The 21312-nt window shown below is 38.5% G+C and overlaps 1 protein-coding gene and 1 long non-coding RNA gene across 2 annotated transcripts; both read right to left on the bottom strand.

Moving 5' to 3' along the window:
- Positions 1–81: 81 nt before the first annotated feature.
- Positions 82–16809, bottom strand: LOC107721699 (enhancer of polycomb homolog 1-like). Its single transcript, XM_016529836.1, has 12 exons — positions 16295–16809; positions 13376–13535; positions 12078–12320; positions 7906–8135; positions 7518–7676; positions 7344–7433; positions 7088–7236; positions 5940–6304; positions 5505–5626; positions 4402–4534; positions 3972–4302; positions 82–1364 (listed from the first exon to the last, which is right to left on the bottom strand). The coding sequence occupies exons 1-12, from the start codon at positions 16445–16447 to the stop codon at positions 1292–1294; spliced, it is 2208 nt and encodes a 735-aa protein (XP_016385322.1). The 5' UTR covers positions 16448–16809; the 3' UTR covers positions 82–1291.
- A 2727-nt stretch (positions 16810–19536) lies between these two features.
- On the bottom strand, positions 19537–20670 carry LOC107721771 (uncharacterized). The gene is made up of 3 exons (XR_001637734.1): positions 20593–20670; positions 19698–19776; positions 19537–19564 (listed from the first exon to the last, which is right to left on the bottom strand). It is a non-coding gene; the product is annotated as an uncharacterized LOC107721771 (long non-coding RNA).
- Positions 20671–21312: the final 642 nt, after the last annotated feature.

Below are 21312 nucleotides of genomic sequence, written 5' to 3'. Positions count from 1 at the left end.
TGGTTCTGACATGCAAATTCCTTTAGGCAGACTAGAATGCATTCTCCCTCCACACATCACAGACAAACGACACGAAAAGAGTTGTGCTGGTCAAACACTTAATGCCCTGGGTTTATTAAACATTTTTTGTCATATAAGTTTTTTTTTAATTCATTCTTCCAGGTGGGACTAAAAAAAAAAACACCTCAAAGATAGATGATGCCATTGGAACGGGCATTCAGATTGTGGTACATACAAACAACAACTACGAGTAGCCTTGTGAGGTACCATCCTCTTCACAGAAGAGAGCTCATGCTGGCCCCACAGCACGGGTGCCACCATGAAGTCTTACAGGAAACAAAACGTCCCTTTTTTGTTCGTTTTCATATAAAGTGGAATGATGATGATGATGATGATAAAGAAACCTACCGAGATGTCACTGTAGTCCTCTCCCTTATGAACTACTGTTACACACAAATAACAGACTCGCTCCATAACACAGGGGACGTACAATCGGTCATCAAAAACAGAGGTAATAAAAAATAATCCCACTTAAGTTTCACAAACCCCAGATGAAAAAGGGTCTCTCAGATTCCAGAAAAAAAAAAAGACTCAGAAATCATACAAAAGCAGCATTGATTTAAAAAATAAAAAATAAAATAGTGCTTGAGTGGAGTGGGAGCAGCCACAAGAGAGAGAGAGACACAGACAGATGAACCCCTGCTGCTTTTTTTCCAACAAGAGATGTTCACATACAACTGCTTTAGCTACATACACACACACACGCTCACACATACACTGCTCAGAAACCCAGGAGGTTACAGTGTATTAAAACAAATATTTTTTTTTAGAATTTAAAGGGAGAAAAACAAAAAAACTGTAAACACCTCACAATAAATAGATAAAACAGCAGGTTTTGCACCATGCATGTGACGCATACATTCAGATAGTCTCACAAACACTTGAACATTCACAATCTCCGACACGCACACTACGAAAATCGCAGTTTTTTTTCAGATTTTTTCCCCAAGTGCAAAACATCACAAATGAACAATTTCTGTATTCAAGTAATGTTATATACAAGTGGGTGTATTACAAATATGTATGTACATAGAATATTTTCCATATTTCATAATTTACAGATGTTGATATCTTAACAGTAACAAAATTTTGGAAAAAGACAAAAACAAAAAAGATGAGCATTGCAATTAAGTCCCAACGGCTGCCACGGAAACAGCGTCGCTATGATGCATAGCACCTAAAGAAGACGCCCCGATTGAGAGGTGGTTTGTGAACGCTCGAGGGGGCGGGGCTACGTGACCTCCATGGCAACTGTGTTGTCTGTCAGACTGTTTAACGGAGGTTTCTCTTGATCGTGATTTTCCCTGCAAGACAAATAGGATTAAATGAGCTTATTAGGAGACCTCAAATTCAAATGCTTACTTCAGTCTGGCAAATCCCCAGTGAAGAACAAAAACAGCTACTAAATAAAACAACAGTAGTCAGTGTTTCCCCTAGGTTTACGGCTTTGGGGGGAGGGGGTCCATTTTTATTTTTATTTCTGGACTCCTTTTTAAAGGGGTCATATGATGCTGCTAAAAAGAACATTATTTTGTGTATTTGGTGTAATGAAATGTGTTATGCGGTTTAAAGTAAAAAAAAAACCATTATTTTCCACATACTGTACATTATTGTTTCTCCTCTATGCCTCGCCTTCTTTGAAACGCGTCGATTTTTGCAAAGCTCATCGGTCTGAAAAAGCGAGGTGTGCTATGATTGGCCAGCTATTCAGTGCGTTGTGATTGGCCGAATACCTCAAGCGTGAGACGGAAATGTTACGCCCCTCACATACTGTTGATGCAGTGTCCCGGCCGGAGCGACGAGACAAAAACATTAAAACCCATTACAAACGAGGCATTTGTTGCATCCAATGGGGACATAATTACTGATTATAATGACTTATACTGTCTTTTTACGCGTTACGTTGCGCCGCGTAAACATAAAACCCGTCTGCATTTGTGATCAGAGAAATGACAAACAACAAGTGCTAACGTTAATCCACACTGCCCAAAACCCGCGATTTAATCTATCTTTTAAGTAATGAAAATTAAACAAATTAATTTTTTTGGGAAAATAAAGGTAATTTAATATTACAATTAAAACATTGAAGAAATATTGTATGATTATTCCTTAAAAATAAGGTTTTAATAATTTTAGTAGTAGTAGTAGTAGCAGCCTATTACATACAGTCTACTGAACAATAGTAATATATTTCTGTCGCAATGCCTTCAAGTTAAACTGAACTTTTATTTTGACGGGTTGCCGTGAATACCTTTACGTTTCTGTGTGTATATGATATGAGGATAGCTTTACTCAAATGAAACGGTCAAATGCTCATGAAGTGACTCTCAGGGCAGTTCTGGAGATGTTGTTCATGTATTTATGTCCTCATTCAGCGAGACGACAGACGCTAAAATCACTGCAAGCATCAGTACAAGTGGTAAACAAAACCGCACGTCTGCGCCATTCATTAACACAGAGACACGTAGAATTCACATTCAAATAGTCGTTTTGCGGCTTAATATTTACAAAAACTAGTGGGAGTGTGCTCACTTGTGTGTGCGCGCGTAAGCATCAGCGCGAAACTCCGCTGTGCGTGATACAGAGAGCGCAACCATAACGTAGAGACCGAAATGACATGCCGTCGTGTAAATAAGATAAATAACATACGGCTATTTAATTTGTTTAATAAAAGAACAAGGTATAGACCTGTTCTATCGGAAAGGTAACTTTAAATGACTGCTGTTGTGATCTGGCGCTATAGAGAAAATATAATTAAATAAAATTAACTGGACCTTCAAGGGGGGCGGGGGAAACACTGGTAGTACTAGAGCTTAAAGAGTGAACATGACAGTGTTTGTAATGATTTTTATTCTTCTAATGCAATACAATCAGTTTCTGTTTTGCAATCAGGAATAGGATCATGCTATAGCTCATAACCAACATATAGTCGTTATGAAAACTTCCTTTTTTTAACCCAAATAAATACAAATGAAATGTCATTTTTAGTTTTTCAAGTGAAATTGAAAAAATTTGAAACCGTTTGAAAAATTGATATTTATTTTGATTTGCTAAAGATTACACTTACCAACTGTTTAATTATAAAGATTAACTTCAAGTGAGCGTTAGATGACATCAAAGACAATCTAACTAATAAAAATCAGAAGAATCTGTATTTTGGTTGACATATAATATTAAATATCGACCAATACAGATTTGTGCATGCTAAGGCTATACGATTGGGAGAAAAGAATCGAATTGCGATTTTTCTAATAAAATTATGATTGCGATTTAAAATGCTTTAGCAAACGTGGAGCCTTTTTTTGTTTTATTGCTGTGCTTTTTTTTTTTTTTTTTAGGATGGCACAATTTGGACAAAAATTATGATTATATATCAATGATAAAATAATAATAATTATTATTATTATTACTACTATATAAAAATGTTTGTAATTTCACTAAAAAAAGATTACAGTACAACTGTAAAATTACAATACTAATATATATATATGGCTCTATCAAATTTACCATTTTCAGACATTAAGCTTTTATTTTGGAGGTAAACCATGGTGATAGTTCACTCAAAATGGAAAATTCTGTCATTATCTACTCGCTCTCAAGATGATATTTTGAAGAAAAGTTAGTAACCAGACTGCTGTTGGAAGCCATGGACTTCCAAAGTATGGAAAAAATATTATGCAAGTCAATGGCAACCATCAACTATTTAACTAACAACTTTCTTCAAAATATCTTCTTTTGTGTTCAGCAGAAGAAATAAACTTGCACAGGTCTGTAACAAGTGGAGGGTGAGTAACTGACAATTTTCATTTTTGGGTGAACTACCTCTAATACTTCTCTCTTGTTAATGACACATGGTACTTTTAATTTCTGTTTAACCAGGAATATTCATTTGACAGCACACAGGTACTCACCTGGGCCCCATGTCGAGGGTAGTTGACCCTGGGGTGACTTTTGGGATGGGTCTGTTGGCGTTGGCAGCGAGTTTTAGGGCAGAGGCGGGAACAGTGAGCTGACGCTGCAGCTGCCGCACACTCAAGGTGCCTGCTGGTGAGGGGACGCTTACTCTCACGGCCCCGCCCATCAGCGCTTGACCAGGGGCGGGGCCAGACGTGCCGACGTGATGATTGGCCGAGGAGGTTCCATTGTTAGTGGTGGTGGTGGTGGCAGCGGGGGAGGGGGATGAGGTGGAGGTAGGGCCGGCAAACACTGCAGAGCTTGTGTGATGTAAGCTCTTATAGACGCCTGCAGAGTCAAACGATGAAAGCTCATGAGAACAGAATTCATTGTATGCCGATACATAAATATATAAACAGTGAAAGCATATGGTTTAAAAAGACCAACCTGAGGCTGAGACAACTCCATTGACACCAAGTCCCTCATCTTTACTCTTGAGCGCCATCAGTTGGTCAGGAGTCACTAGTGCAGAGGCAGCAAACTGAGCACTGGCAGCGTCTATCGTCTTTGACACCAAACTCTGAGATAGAAAAAACACAATAGGAAATTATACAACTGTACAAAACAGCAACTCAGTAAAAGGAAATCTGTTCAGTTTTATTGATTAAATTAATTTTACAGGATATATTATGTGATCAACAGAGGTTGTGCTACACTATGGGTATTGTCATTGGTGTGCGTTTAAACGTCAGTCAAATTAGTCGTCGCGCACATCCCTAGTGCTGTCACATAGACATGATGCCAACACACCTTGACCTTGTTATTGCTTTTATAAAATTGCATTTATCAATAATGTGTCATTTTTGGGTCTTTTTTCTAAACAATTCTCCTCTGTTTGTCTTTAAAGGTAACATCTGGAAACACACTAAAATACACATATGTAAAGTGCAAAAAATTTAAATTTTGCATTCATTTTTGTCACAAGAGTGTTTAGCGTTTCTAAGACTTTCCAAAAGAGGAAAAAAATTGAAAGAGACTAATCACATTGGTCAAAAAAAGATGTAAAATTTGCCATTACTAACCCTAACCCACTGCATAAGAAACACCCACACAGCAGCATTAACTTAATGCTAAGCTAATAAAACACAATGTATAGTGACAAAGGTGAATTACATTTTTTGAACATTAAAATACAAGAAAACCTGACTGTGACACATTTCCACAGTTATGAACATTGTAAATCTAACTATGCAAAGGGTCCATAAACTGTAAAAGTATTTTGGGAACAGGACTTAAGTGTCTTTGCCATTGCATTCGTAATGCAAAATAATGTGTCCTCAGACAACGAAGATAGACTGTATGCTCATGATTAATAACCAAAATAAGTCTTAAAACATTGTCCCATGTATTACTAACAAAGAGGACAATCTTTCCATTGAAATTAGAAAGCACATCAACATTGCTCACGACATACAGCAACATGAAGCGAGGCACTAGTAAAGATGCTAGGTTGAATGGACACTGGAGATCTATGGTCACAGAAGGCTCACCTGGGGGTTGTTAGTGATGGCTGTGCTGCCGGCCTGCTGCTGTAGCTGAACCTGTTCCACCTGCTGTTTCTGCATCAGTGCCAGCTGCTCCTGGTGTTGCTGGTACTGCTCAGCGGTGAAAGCTGCAGGAGCACATGCACAGGGAAAAGATCAGGACATAACAAAAAGTGATCATGTTACTGCTCATGTCAAGATTCGTAAACATCACATTACACTATCCAAAAATGCTGAAAATGCTAACATTTTCATAGGGGTACTCTGGAATAGTAAAAAGTCTTGTAAAGGGTTTCTGAGTCAGAGGTGGTTTACAACCACCTTTTAAAAGCAACTTTATGGCAACTCATTAAAAACTAGACAAAATATAAAAAGCTGTCTAAAAAATAAAACTGAAAAAAGCAGCTAGACTCAGTAACTATTTGGCATCAGTGGACTCACCCGGTGTGAGTGGAGGGACACGTGGTTTGGTGGAGGAGCCAGGGCCTCTCTGTGTCTGAAGCGTGCTGATAGGGCGGATGAGGAAGCCGCGGCGGGGTCTCCGTGCAGACCAGTGCTCAGGATTGTCGGGGTCGTCTGGTGGTGCCGTCCGAGGCTTGAAATGCCTCCAGCGACAGGCTTTGATATTGAGCAGGATTTGCGTGAGGCCCGGTGAAGTGGAGGAGGGGGCAGAGGTATCTGTGCTGGTATGTGAGGTATCCGTGCTGGGCTGCTGGGTGGGAGACAACGATGGGAATGTGGGGGAATCCGGGTCCAGCCCATGATACACAGTATCGCATTCAGAGTCGGCTCGGTCCAATAAAACCCTACAAACAAATGTGAGAGAATTCATCAAATGTTGCAAAGTGAATTAACGTGGGTTAAATATTTCATACACATACATGTATACATGAACTGAATGAAACGTGTGATATGCCAATTAAAACATTTTTTAATCACAAATAACTGCATATTAGTATTTGCTGAGAAATTGTTTTTAACTGCAATTAAATCGCATTATAAATAAGAGTAATACAATTTGATAACTGCAATTACATAAAATTATTTACAAAATTAACTGATATCAATTTGTATTTGCACAGCAAATTGTCTGAATTTAAAAATATATTTTTAATAATATATTTGCTGAGATCAAATGAATACACATTAATTGAATCATATACCAATTTCATTGCTAATAATTATATAAATACATTTGCTGAAAAAAAAAAATCTAATTGCATAAATGCAAATACAAACTGAATTGACTTTTATTTTCCAACTAATTTTAAAATAAGTAATTAACAGTCTCATTATGATTAACAAATTATATGAAAATATTCAAATATGGTCGAAAGCAATTTAATTCATTTTTTATTATCTTAATTTGAGGACTTTTTTTCCGCAGCAAATAACGAAATTTGTGATTACATAAATTTCAATATATGCGGTTAATTGCAAATAAACTGAAATCACAATTATTATTTGCTGTGCAAAGTCCACAAATTAAACTAATTCAAAAACTGAATCAAACTGCAATTAATCATGAAAATATTTGCTGAAAAATACTAAATTAACTGCAGTTCTGTAATGTAAGTGGCTTAACTCACCTGCCCCCTCTACCCACTCGTCGCCGTGCCAACCCCAGGCATCGCCGTGGCACCGTGAGCGTGGTGAGAGAATAGCGATATCGCACATCTGCTACCCCACCCTCGGCAGGGTCTGACCAGGGCCAACCGCCCACGGGTCCCGAACGAGTCTTTGAGAAAAACAAACAGAATAATTTACTAATAACATCCAGCCTTGACTATAGCCTTACAACTCACTCATGCTAATTCATGCATATCAGGATGCTTCACAACGTACAGCATGATATTGACAGCCTGTTCTCCTCCTGAACCCAAACACACCATCTGGATCATTCTCCTCCTCGACCTCTGAAGAGCCAGAGAACATCTGAGGAAACAAAAGAGAGTGTCAAGCCAAGAGAAAGCAGAAAATGATTCTCATGAATGTCTATGACACTGAACGTGTGTGTACCTGTGAGTAGGGCTCATCGTCTGAGCTGGGAAAGTCATACTGATTGAGGTCTTTAGTGTTAAAGACTGCCGGGCCTGAATGGGCAGAGCCTGCCAACGGCAATGGCTTGGCCTTCTTCTCATACTTTCGTTTCTGCCGCACAACCTCTGGTTTATCCATCTACAGCCGAACATAAGAAACAAACCCACATGAGACTTAGTAAAAAATTTTGTTGCACTTGTGCAACAAGCTGACTGAAAAACAGGAACGCACAGAAATATTAAGGTAATTAAACACAAATAAGAATATTCTAATATAAAACACAGCACCTGTATACTTGTGCAAAGTATGTTTTGGGCATAAGGGGGAGCCCACTGGCCCAGACAAACAGAGATATGAGTGCGTGTACCTTGATCTTGTAGTCCCGGTCATGCTCTGTGTGTCTGTACTGGTTGCTGTTGGTGATTGGGATCAGAGGGATGACTGGTTTCTCCAGAGCTCTCTGAGCCAGAACCTCCGCCATCACCTCTCCTCCGAAATCAGCCATGCTGTTCCTACACACACACACACACACACACACACACACACAAATGAACACATCAATGAGCTTAAACAATACACACTCCTGTGCCAAACAACCTACAATAGCAGGGTTCCCACAACAATGAATTTCCATGAATTTTCTCAGGTTTCTGGAACTACTAAATTTAAAAAAAAAAAAAAAGTGTTTACATTTATTTATTTTTGTTTTTTTACATTAATTTTTATGGCAATAACTATAATTTTTTACCATAGTTTTAAAAATTGTTATAATAGTGAAGTTCACACCACAACTATAATGATAAAACCACTGACAGCCATTCAATATTAAAAGTATGCACTACATACAATAAAAATTTAGTCGGTCATTGGTGTGGATGCTAATATAATTATCATTTAAGTCATGTCAAATCAACCATGTTAGTCAGCTTGATAATGTTACTGGTGACAAATAAGCAGAATTCAAAAGCAATATTCATTAAATACACTACCATTCAAGTCAGTAAGATTTTTTTGGAAAGAAATTATTACTTTTATTCAGCAAGGACACATTAAATTGATCAAAAATGACAGTAAAGACTTGCATAATGGTGTTATTTTGAATTTAGCATTCATTACAAAATCTGGGGAAAAAAACAAACACATGCATCCATAAAAAATATTAAGCTGCACTGTTTTCAACATTGATAATAAAATAATAGAAAAACTGATTTCTGAAGGATCATGTGAAACTGAAGAGTGGTATAATTTTGCTGAAAATTAAGCTTTGCCAACACATTAACAAATTACATTAAAACGTAATTAAAATAATTAAAATGCATTACAATAGAACAAATATTTTAAATAGTAATAATTATTATAATATTATTGTATTTTTGATCAAATAATTGCAGCCTTGGTGAACAAAGGACTTTAAAAACATAAAAGACTTCTAAAAATATTACTGAACCCAACCTTTTGAACAGCATTGACAGCAATGGTCTGATAGGGCAACTTCTGTCCTTATTGTTGAGCCATGACTCAGTTCAAACAACAAGAGTCACAAGTCACCCCCTCTAGTACCATTTGAATAGATGGTGTGTTACACATACATGAGGCTGACGACAGATCAGAACGGACCAATAACTGCTGATCAGCTGGCCTGGCCGAAACATCAGTCTATGAATAATCATTAGCGCTACATGTACTACAAATTTACCCATAAATCAGCTGCAGAACAAGCATGCCTTTACAGAATCACACTAGCACAGGCTAGGAAACTCTTCATTCATTTAAACATGTTGATTTAATATGCTTAGTACTAGGGATGTAACGATTCACTCAACTCACGATTCGATTCGATTCACGTTTTGTGAAACTATACATAAAAAATCTGCATGAAACAGTGGATGAGCTGAATGAGACGCAGATTCACTCTCTGCCAGCAGGTGGCGTTTAAAGCGTTTCCTTGGTTTCCGCTGTAATCAAGGCAGCGCTGCACTTATGAACTTTAATATGCTTTATACAGAGGCAAGAGGAAAAGAAAAAATACCATCTAAACTTTTCTAAAGACAGTAAGCTCCCCTCAGACATGCATTCATATAAACTCCTACACCTAAATGAATCGCGATTTGTTTAGCATCTCAACCGATTTGAATCGTCACATATTTGAATCGATTTTCAACCGGCTCGCAGTTAATCGTTACATCCCTACTTAGTACCAAAAAAAAATATGCACGATTTCCCCCCAGCAAGCAAAACATGTTACTGCTACACCCTTATCTGTGAATGTTATCAATTCAAAGCAGTCTTGTAGTCTAAACTGCAAAGCATATCACTAGCAAAGCCAAGGTCATGGGTTCAATTCCAAGGGAATGCATAGACTGATAAAACGTATACCTTCAATGCAATGCAAGTTGCTTTGGATAAAAGCATCATCTGTCAAATGAACAAACATGCAAATGTAATTTTTTTTTTCATTATATATAAAGCTACCTGCTATTTATACTGTATTATTGTTTTTACAGAACGGTCATCAAATAAAATCCACTAGAGATGCACCGATCGACCGGCCAGGGACCGGAATCAGCCTATTATCCGCATGATCGGCCCGGAACGGTGACCGGTCCGTTGTGATGTCACAGCTACGCTCACATCCGCATGTAAATATGTCGTCGGCATGGAAGTTCTTCACTGTGAGTGAAGACGACACGAAGTTCACAATTTGCAATATGTGTAGGGTCAAAGTAAACCGTGGGGGAACCACAGGGCTCGATTAATGCTCTTCTGGGCCAAGTAGATTTTTTTAAAGGAAAAAAGAGAAAATGCCTAAAAATGCCAAGTAAAAAATTTTACTTGCCCGACCGGAAAAGAAGCTTGATTAAAACGTCAATTGGCAAAAATAACTAGGGAAGCACTGAAATTGGCCACCAAAAAATTTAGCACGAGAATGACTTTACTGCATCCAGTGTAAACAGAGACTGATGATGTATTTATGTCATGCCAGATGAGACTCGCGAAGCCTGTCTATTGTGTGTGTGTGAGAGAGAGAGAGAGACTAGTGCAGAAATCAAAACAAATGAGCACAACAGCACAAGTAACTCAGAAATGTATACACTTATACTGTCTGCAGTAGAAAAAATAAATAAATTATTAGTTCTGGGCGGTATACCGAATACCGGTGTTTATTTTTGTTATGATATGAATTTTTAAAATACCACAATACACAGTATGTCGCTCAAACAACGTTCGGAATGCGACACTGTTTGAAACGGGTCCCTTTTCACTGTGGTGAGGGAACAGCTGTATGTGTTACCAAGCGTGAAAGTTCCGAAACTGAAGCTGTAAAACTAATAGAACTTGATGACAGAAGAACTCATCCACAATATCCACATTGACTGCCCCAAATAGTGACTCCTGGTTAACATGTATTAAAAGGGGTCGTGTTTAGTCACTATTTAGTGTGGTATTTTTTGACAATATTCACTCATCATGACAGTAAAATAAGGCATTCTTAGTCAATATACTGCAGTATTTCCTCTCTCAATCAGTAGAAAATATGGTTAACACCCGGTCATGCATGAAAAAAAATACCGTCATGTACCATGAAACCGGTATAATTTTGAAAAGTACTGTGATATAAATTTTTGGTCATACCGCGCCCAGCAGTAATATTTATAATATATTATATAGGTAAGCAACATGACACGACCAAGATGTTTCACCGAATATCAGCATGACTGCAATGTGACACTGATTTTATACAATAGTAGTTAAATAAACAATTTACAATTAACACACAATTAAGTGGCTTACATTTTAGACACAATATTGACAGCTTTTGCTCAATTTCACGGACGAAAATAGTTCCAATTAAAGCCAGAGCAGAGCTGTTGTGTCTCCGAGCAACACAGCTGTGTTTTGTTACTGAATGAATCCAAGTTTTTGAAGGAATCGAGTGAGTCAATGATTCAGTGACCCATTCATAAAGATTTGAATGAATCGGCTGAATGAATGACTAAATGACTCACTCATTAAAACAGTCATTTGCCGCCACCTACTGGTGGTTTGGTTTCATATTTAAAAGTATCATTGCATTTTTCCCAACATCTCTTATTTGTATGTTCAAAAAAGTATTTAAAACATTAATCTTATAACTACTTATGAATTTACAATTTTGCGGTGCAAATTAATTTATGGCACCTCTCAGCTTCATTAAACAGTCTTTGTAAATACATCTAACGCCACTTCAGATACAGCTTCTGTTTCCTCTACAGTGGAAAGACAGTTTGTTGATACCAATTTCATTTGAATAGTAGCAACTGCACAGTGTCTTATTCTAACTGAATTAATTGAAATTTGATAAAAGATCATTTAAAATAATTTTTTGCATTGAAAAAAAAAAGTTGATTTTTGTTTGTATATGCTGTCAATTATAGTTCTTAGAAAGAAAATCGTAATCGGCAAAAATCGGTATCGGCAGGGCACCCTTACAAAAAAAAATCGGAAATCGGAATTGGCCAAGAAAATTGCAATCGGTGCATCTCTAAAATCCACCTTAAGAGTACAGATCAGTACCATAACAACCATTAAAAACAAGCTCAACCATGATTAAAATCCAAATCTTCTGATTATTCCCAATTCTGCCTGCCTCTGGTACCTGCTGTCCGCTGCCTTTCTCCAGCCGGTCGATCATCTCTTCAAACTGCAGGGCTCCCACATCCATCTTCTTCTTCAGTTTATTTACAAATGTCTCGTCCTCAGAGTCCAGGTCATAATCTGGCTGTTCTGTGTCAAGACTGAATGCTGTACGTAGCAGGACCAGTTTGGAGGGCACAAAAAAAGAAAAACAGAGTTAGAACTGTTTTAATGTGAACCAAAACCATGATAAACCAAGTTTCACAGTCATTATAGGTGCAACACGCAATTTCTGTGACTATTGCAACACCAAATTGAATTGCAATTTGTTTGAGCAGACAGACATTGCAACACTGACTCCAATTACATGAGTTTGGGGCTATTTGTTTGTCTGAACCATCATCATGGATCATGGTTTTGCTGGTTAGACTTGTTTGGGGCTATTTGTTTGTCTGAACCATCATCATGGATCATGGTTTTGCTGGTTAGACTTGTAAACAGCATCTTTCTCCATCAACAGCCATTCAAATCTATCTGTATACCTGTCACAGCTCAGTAAAGTCAATTGTAAAAGTCATGAAGGACACACAAACCTCAAGCCCTCAATCTGAATGAGATATACAGGGCTCTACAGTGCGACCATTCACCTGCTGGCAGTTTGTTTAATTTTTAAAGTATTTTTTCTGTTATTTAAATCATTTAATATTTCTATATTCAAAATTGTATATTTAAAACATTAACCTCAACATGAATTTATGAATTTAATTGCACTCATGCGACCTCTGAGCCTCATTAAACATCTGAAAATACACCTACAAGCCACTTGTGTGTTCTTCTGTGCCAACTCTGTAGCACAAATGTATTTATTTTGATTGGTAACTTATTCTACTTGTTTTTATTCTGTTGTTTTAATTAGAAATGTTAAAAAGCTTATAAATATTTTTTTGAATTTGACACAAAAGATGACATACTTTTAATAAAGTTAGAAAAATGCCATTACAAAGGTAAAAACTAAATTCCCTGTAAATCACTTTGAGTCAAACATCACCTCGTAATGAGAAGGTTAATTTTTTATCAGAAATTTTTTTATTACTGATTAGAAGGTGCTCCTAAATTTTTGACCGTGCTCCTACATTTTTTAAATTAGGAGCACAAGCGCTCCTAAAAAGAAAAGTAAGCGTAGAGCCCTGATATATGGTCTGGATAAAGGCAGAATGACTCACGCTGTATGTGAATGAGCTGTTTGGGCATCCTGAAGTCCCCCGGGTAGAGGGACTCATAGTAGGCGATGTTGCTCTCGGCCTCTGGGACGGGAATCACCATATTGTCCCTCTTCTCCCCGTACACCTGCTGAGCAGAGATGGCCCGCTGGAGATGGTGCTCCTACATACACACACAAAAGATTTAGTTCAATTGCAAGTAAAAGTTTGTGTGGGGTTTGGCTGGATGGTCACAAGTATTGTGACTGAATGCTAACATTATCTGGTGTTGCCAATTTAGCCACTTTGTTGCTAGATTTAGAGACTTTTCAGACCCATTTAGAGACTAGTACCAAATCAAGTCACTAGTTTGTATTCATCCTGTCGTCCGACAGCAGAAAAATATATAAATAAATAAACAATTATATTGCGAATTATGCTGTATTAAAATACAATATGTGATCACATAAAGTGTGTGACTAACAAATATAAAAGGCTGACACTAGGCAGAATGCAAATACGATGCAATAGTGTCAATAATATGCTAATCAGGGTATGTTGTTATTTAGCGACTTTGAGCAGGCTTTAGCTACTTTCTATTGGAAGCAGTGTATCATTTACACAGACTCTGAAGATATTATTTGGATTGTCAATAAATAAATTAATTAAAAACATCATATAAAACAATCTTAATGGTCACAAAAAACTTAACTGAAAACAAATTTCTATTGCGTTGCCCTTGCTAACAATACACAAAAATGAAACCGCATTAGAGCCAGGTATTAACATTTAATTCACAATACATCATGATTTGAAACATTATCATTACATTATGCGAAATCTAAATGCACATTCTAATAAAAAAATATTGATTCTAAATATTATGTACATTCATCATGCATCATTTTATTTTTGTTGGATAATTACCATCATTGTATCAATTTTGAGCTTATTTAGACTGCCTTGTTGTGCATAATTGTTAATTTTATAATTACCAAATAATGCACATATAATCGCAAAATGCTGAAACAAGTGTAGATGTATTAACATGAGAAAGAAATGCTATATACATGCACAAATACAGTGATACAATATAGCCCTAAAAAGCATATAGTAGTAAAAACATCTAATTTCTGATAAATTCAAAATAAGAATGCAACAGTGCACGTGCAAAACAATGCAGTGGCCAGGTGAGTAGTAGTAGTCTAAATGGGGAAGACGCTTTAATATGCAAACTGTCAAACAGCACAGTACATTGTCAGCACAATAAACAAGCTACCACTTCTAAAAACATCAAAACACATACAGATTGTACTAATTGACTATTGCGACCGAAGCCTAGCCCCCACCAAGCAAACCCCTGACACAGCAGAGCCGGATCTGTCAGATGCAAGCTGTACCAAAACACTGGCATGCCAGCACAAACAATTACACGTGCTCAAAAAACAATCCCAGACGGCAGACACTGACCTCTATTTTACTGTATGTAAAAATTGGGTAATCTATGTACATATGCACATAATTTAAGAAAAAAAAAAAAACACTGATTGTTATACTGATATAAAATTATGTACACCGTAACGAAAGCCTCATCGCAGACCTAATATCATCCATCATTAAAAATCCACATAGATCAAGCACTAACGTTGGTCCCTATAGTACAAAAGACACCAGAGCATCATTTGACAGCCCTGACCCCCAGAGACCCCATTATTAGCATATGATAAAACGCTTTGAGTGGGACAGCAGCATCTTCACTCCGCCATCTCACACAAACACCAGAGAGAGCATTACTCTTGCCACCTGCCCCAGAGCGCTGAGGTTAGCCAGTATTTTCACACCATCGCTTTTAGACAGACATGTTTACTGCATACATATTTACCCCCGCACATCTGCACACATTATCAGAGCTGCGCAGAAAATGTGAAACACTCTCATTCAGACACATTATAGAAATGATTTAAAATAGATTCACAGATATGTGAAACAAGTACAATTTAGTTTAAAACACCGATTTATTTTTATGCATTAAAATCACAACTGAGAAACAAATACAGAAATACACAGAAAAATGTCAAGGGGGAAATAATTTAATTTTAATGGATCATCTATATTTCCACATTAGTAAAAAATAGAAGACTATTTCATGAGAGATGTGCATAATGTTTGCTTGCATGATGCGGATGTACAGATGAAATGCAGCTGTCAAGAGCTCCAGTTGCCTGTGTTGAGAAAACAAAACAAGGCCTCGTGCGCCCCTGCACTGGTCAAACGGATCATTGCGTACACCTAAACAGACCGGTAGGGCCAGATAGGCTTCCTCTGTCAATTCAGAGATACATTCGCTAATAATGCCTTTCACAATGCACATAAATGTTCCTCAGAGAGTACCTTCATTAGAAACCCATCCGATTAAAAAGAAATATACTAATGCTTCAATTGACATGACAACTATTCTCACTGAATCTTATGTCTCTTTAGAAAATAAAACACTGAGATTTTGGACCGTTTAAATATGAGAGAATACTGCACAGATTGTTTTGCTGGGTGTTAATTGGTGATTGTTGTATATGTAAGGGCAGAGATTGGCGCCCCCTCAGGTCAGTGCGCGGTACTGCACCTCCACGGAGCCCCAAGATAATCAACAAAATGGTTGCTTTGCACGTGGTCACGTGACTCCTTTGTACTCCGTAAACCGTCTACAGACAAAAATACTGCGTAGTAATTACCTCCGAGGTTATATTTGTAGAGAAAAACCTCTAACGTTTGGGCCCAATATACTAAACCTCGGCCGTCTCGGACGGTAGCGACATATTTGACGCTTTTCTGCAGGAAAAATGGCGGCCATTTTGTGTACACTGGCGCAGACAAGCAAGGGACGCGCCTCTGACAATAAAACTGAAATTGTTTTCAAAATACATGACTCTAAGCAATAAAACGTACCGATTCCTCCTCTTTCTCCATCCCCGTGGGCATCTGTGGCACTGCCCGGTTAATAGACGCATATTCGTGCAGGTCGGGCAGGTCCTCGCAGCGGAAGACGGGTAGAGGCTTGGAAGCGTCCAGCGCCCGCGCCCGAAACGACAGTTTACTCATTTTTCTTTATAATTCGAGATGCAGCATAAATCTATCCGATCCCCTAATGTTCCCTACTCGTCCGATTAAAGTTCTCATGGATGATGCCGGTTCGGTGTCCAGCAGTGCACGGGTCGCTCGGTGGAGGTGGCGGGGCGAGCGGAGGCGCGAGGCCGGGTGTCGGTCGCTCTCTCTCGGTGTGTGTTTCCAGCGCGCTCCGGTCCCTGATTCCAGGCTCAGTGCGCCATGGCCAACATGGCGGACATTAAAAACACTCTTTAACGGTCCGCTCGTGTTTAGCGGCCCAACCCCCCGATCCCAGATCAGCCATTCCCACATGGGCTTACAACGCATGCGCTTCTGGAGCTCGAAGACACGGGGGAGGGAGTGAAAACCACTCCCATACCTTCTGCAGAGCGCGCCTCTTCAAAAAACATGTCTTTTTCACCGGGTATGTGGAAAATAATGTGTTTTTTTAACTTTAAACCGCATAAACACATTTCATTACACCAAATACACAAAATAATGTTCTTTTTAGCAGCATCATATGACCCCTTTAAGATATACAATTGAACCGATATGGGAAAAATGACGACAGACTAATAAAGTCACAAGACGCTCGTTCTTAACCGATTAGTATTTGGCTGTCGGTGAAGTGCTTTTCTACTAAATCCATCTTGTAGTCAATGACAGCACAAGTCAAAAACAGATGACCTAATGACAGAAGGGATGCATTTCATTCCCTTCAATTACTGCTGCCTGTTCCATGATTGAAAAATAAGTATTTGAAAAATTAATTTTCTCTTAAATACAAACAAACAAATAAAAACAATTAATTATAGACTTCCCTTCCTTACAGAAGTTGGTTTCATTTCACATTTGTCACAAAACCTTTCTAACTTAGCTGTAAAATAATAATAATAATAATAATAAACGCAATGTAACAAATGCTTTTCCTGTCAAAAAAAAGAAAAAAATTTTCAAATCAATGTAACATTTGAATATTAACCCTGCAACTTCGAAATTAAATATTATAACTACTTATCAAGTACATCAAAATGCTTGAAGGACTGCTTTAAAAAAATGTATATTCATTACCCAGAAAAAAAAAAAAAACTGTAAAAGTTGGGGTGCTTTCACACTAGCACATTTGGTGCGTATAGGGTTCGATTGACGTCAGAGTTCGGTTCGTTTGGATGATGTGAACGCGGTCTTCCGAACTTGGGTGCGCACCCGTGAACCGTACCAGAGTCCGCTTAAAAGGGGTGGTCTGGGGCACGGTTCAAGTGATCTCCGGTACAGTTTGCTGCTGATGTGAACGCAATCGTACCAAATCACAGAAGTGAACCGCTATTAATGCCGTATTATTCGATAAAAATGTGTGTTTCACTCACTTTCCTGACGAGCGTGACTGACGCTCTGCAAGCAGAGAGCTGTATCATTTCTGTTCGCCTTCAGAATTCTTTAGAGCATTTGTAGTACATTCGTAAGACAGACGTAAGTGCTGTTATGTACTGAAGCTAATTTGGAAACAAAACCAACGGTTCAAAAACATAAATGTGACCCTGGACAACAAAACCAGTCATAAGGGTCAATTTTTTGAAATTGAGATTTATAGATCATCTCAAAGCTGAATAAATAAGCTTTCCATTGGTGTATGTTATTTTAGGATATGACAATATTTGGCCGAGATACAACTATTTGAAAATCTGGAATCTGAGGGTGCAAAAAAATCCAAATACTGAGAAAATCGCCTTTTAAGTTGTCCAAATTAAGTTCTTTTATATATAAAAGAATACCCCAGCGACTTAAGACTGGTTTTGTGGTCCAGCGTCACAAATATAAAATTGAAGAGAGCAATGCTACGCATTTTGCCGCCTTCGTTACTAAGCAACGGGGTAAACAGCTGCTGGCTTGATGACGCAAACGAACCGTAGTTCGGACCCAAATAATATAATGTGAACACAGTCCAGTCGGGGGAGGGGGGAGCAATCAAACTCTGGTTCGGACCAAGCAATCGAACCAAGTGTGAAAGCACCCTTATGTCACGGCTGTCATCTGTCAGGATGGAACGACAACAGCTTTGTGGGCTTATTGTTGTTGTTGTTTTTTTTTGTTTTGTTTTTTTTGTAGATGTCGTTATATTAATTTATCACTTTGAGCAGGAGTCCAGGATTCATCGGGAAAACATTTTTAAAATGCACATACTAGGAAGAAGAGCAATAAGACGGCATTATAAAATGAAAAAGTGCGCTTTAATTTTGAATTTCGAAGGCCGAGACCACCTCGTTCAGGCGATCGCGGACCGATTGTTTTGGCGCGGATCCGAGCGCGAATGCCGTGTTCACATATGCCCAAACGAACCGAGCTAAGGGGGGAAACGCGCCAGGTTCCGAAACAACGGGCCAGGTGTGAAAACACCCTTAGTAGTAGTAGTAGTATAATTTTATTTAATGCCATCTCAGCATCTGAGGATATTTTACTGTAAAGTAAAATCATATTTGATATCCAAGCTATAAAGTTATTCGATCATCCTTCTGAAGTGAGATTACTTTTCTATGTGAACGTCTTGTTTGTGTTACTGACCTAATTCATGAGACCTAATTCATTACATGAGTCACTTCAGAGTAACCTTAACTTAACTAGCAACATTCCTTTAATAAAGTCCTACTTATACAATGATTTGACAGCTGCATAAATGTTAAATTACTTCTATCAATAGGTTATGTATGTTTATATTTGTAGCACTATGGTCCTGTGAGGCACAACATTTTGTTCCTTTGTATGTCTTCACACATGCAGTTTTCACAGGAACATCAGGGAAGCATTGCAGCTTGAATCAAGCTTGGTCAAAGATGACAAAGCCAAAAATTTCCCTTTTTCTTATTGATGTTGCAGCAATCTCAAACACTATTCCCACTAGACGCAAAGAGACAAGTGCCTCATGGCAGTAATGAGATGCCCATAAGATCACGTTTCACTGCAAAAACATTCACCATTCCCCTTCTGTCTGCTAAAGCAGTCATATATACTTTCTCCTTCATACATACATACATGCACTTACATCATAACCACCTTACATCATAAGACCACAATACATAAAGCACAAAAAAAACATCCAGATATAAAAGTGTGCAACTATATATAAAAAAAAAAAAAACATGCATTAACAACATATGATGTAATCGCATGTGTTTATGGGTGTATTTTCTGATATGCAATGTCTAAGATAAAGCACCCAAGATATGATCTAGTGCAAGTGTGGGTTTACCTCCGCTCCCAGAAGACCCACACCTCTGTACCCGTCTGACCCTCCAGAGGGGTAACAATCCGTCCGTCATCGTCCATCCCTGTCACACATATTGACATAAACATGAGCATTGACCATGACCATACTCTTGACCTCAAGGGTGAAGGTGCTGCCATATCTCTAGGATAACAGCCAAATTATGACATAAGTGCAAATGCACACAGCTTTGTTGTACCAACAAAGAGGTAACGTTACATCATTGCTGCCTGTTGTTTCCTACATTGAATTAATAAAAGACAAATCTGCAATAGCGCCACCATGTTAAAACACTGAACAATAACGCATTTTCGCTCGCTTTGCGCAAATCCGTTTGACCGTTCACAATTATGTAACTCCAATCCGGATTCTAAGTAAAGGAACAACGGGCGCTCACGCAATATGAAGCTCGCGGAGCGGAAGAGCATATAAAAGCTGCTCCTATTTTGGCTAACCGCGAAAAAAAATTATCTGACAGGACAAAAAACGAGTCGTGGCAAGCTTTTAAAGAGGATGACACGTAGACTCGCAGTTAATGTGCGGAGATGATGCGGCCATCCGCAGTCAAAGCCTTCTGCAGATATTTAACCTGCGCGAAAAGTGCACCTTCGGCTTTGTTTCAACCCCCAAACAGCTCGCGAGCGATCATACAATTCCGACATTTTATCAAAGTGTGCCGTTATCAAGGCGGAGCTTATTTTGGAAGATATTTTGAGTTTATTTTCCGGCCTGATGTGGCATAATGATGTTGGGAATATGCTGACGCTCGCCTGCCAAGTTTACAGTTGGACTCGCTCATTCAGCAAACCTTTATGTTATCAAAACATTAATCGATCAATCCACTTTATAAACGGGAGGCAGACAGATAGTCGGGACTTACCAGCTCTAGATCCAGAGATCTCCACGGGTCTGTCCTGAAATTGCCACATTTCAGTGGTTTAGACGGCGTAACTGTGTAACGCATCAAGGTGGTGTTTGGCAAACAAACGGCACAGTCGTCAGACAGTCTCTCTCTCTCTCTCTCTCTCTCTCTCGCTCTCTCTCTCTCTCGTCTTTTGCCTTCCGTTCGACACAGCGATTAGAGAATCTCCTCGGTTAAATGAAGACAACGCAACCCCGTTAAAAGATCCGGCAGGGAAATGAAGGAGTTATTTGCGTCAGATTAAGGCTGTAAACAGACCCCGGGTACAGACGGAGACTGCCACAGGGTTAATAACTTTGCAATGGCAGCGAGACGCCGCCTGATTGGTCAGTGAGTGGCACCAATCACCTGTGGGAAGCTTCAAGCATATGATCTAAGTAGCAGCATGAAGAGATGCTGTGGCAGAACTAATTGCTGCAAAAATACACTTAACCCCTTCTATTGTCTTGTTCTATTGTTCTTTTTTTAACCGTTTTCGGTATTGAATACAACTAAATACTACTGTGGTAGCAGGGAAAACAAGCACAATAGAAACCGAAAAACAAAAGCCTTTAGTGTGATTGTTTAAACTTTATAGTTACACTCAGAAAAAAAGGTTCAAAAGCTGTCGCTGAGGCGGTACCTTTTCAAAAGGTACAAATATGCACTATTTGGGTACTAATATGTAGATTTTAGGTG

Source organism: Sinocyclocheilus rhinocerous, unplaced genomic scaffold, assembly GCF_001515625.1.
Source record: "Sinocyclocheilus rhinocerous isolate Xijiao unplaced genomic scaffold, SAMN03320098_v1.1 scaffold1112, whole genome shotgun sequence".
NCBI classification, from domain to species: domain Eukaryota; kingdom Metazoa; phylum Chordata; class Actinopteri; order Cypriniformes; family Cyprinidae; genus Sinocyclocheilus; species Sinocyclocheilus rhinocerous.
Note: the sequence above shows the minus strand (reverse complement) of the source record. Positions and strands in the feature narration are given on the sequence as shown.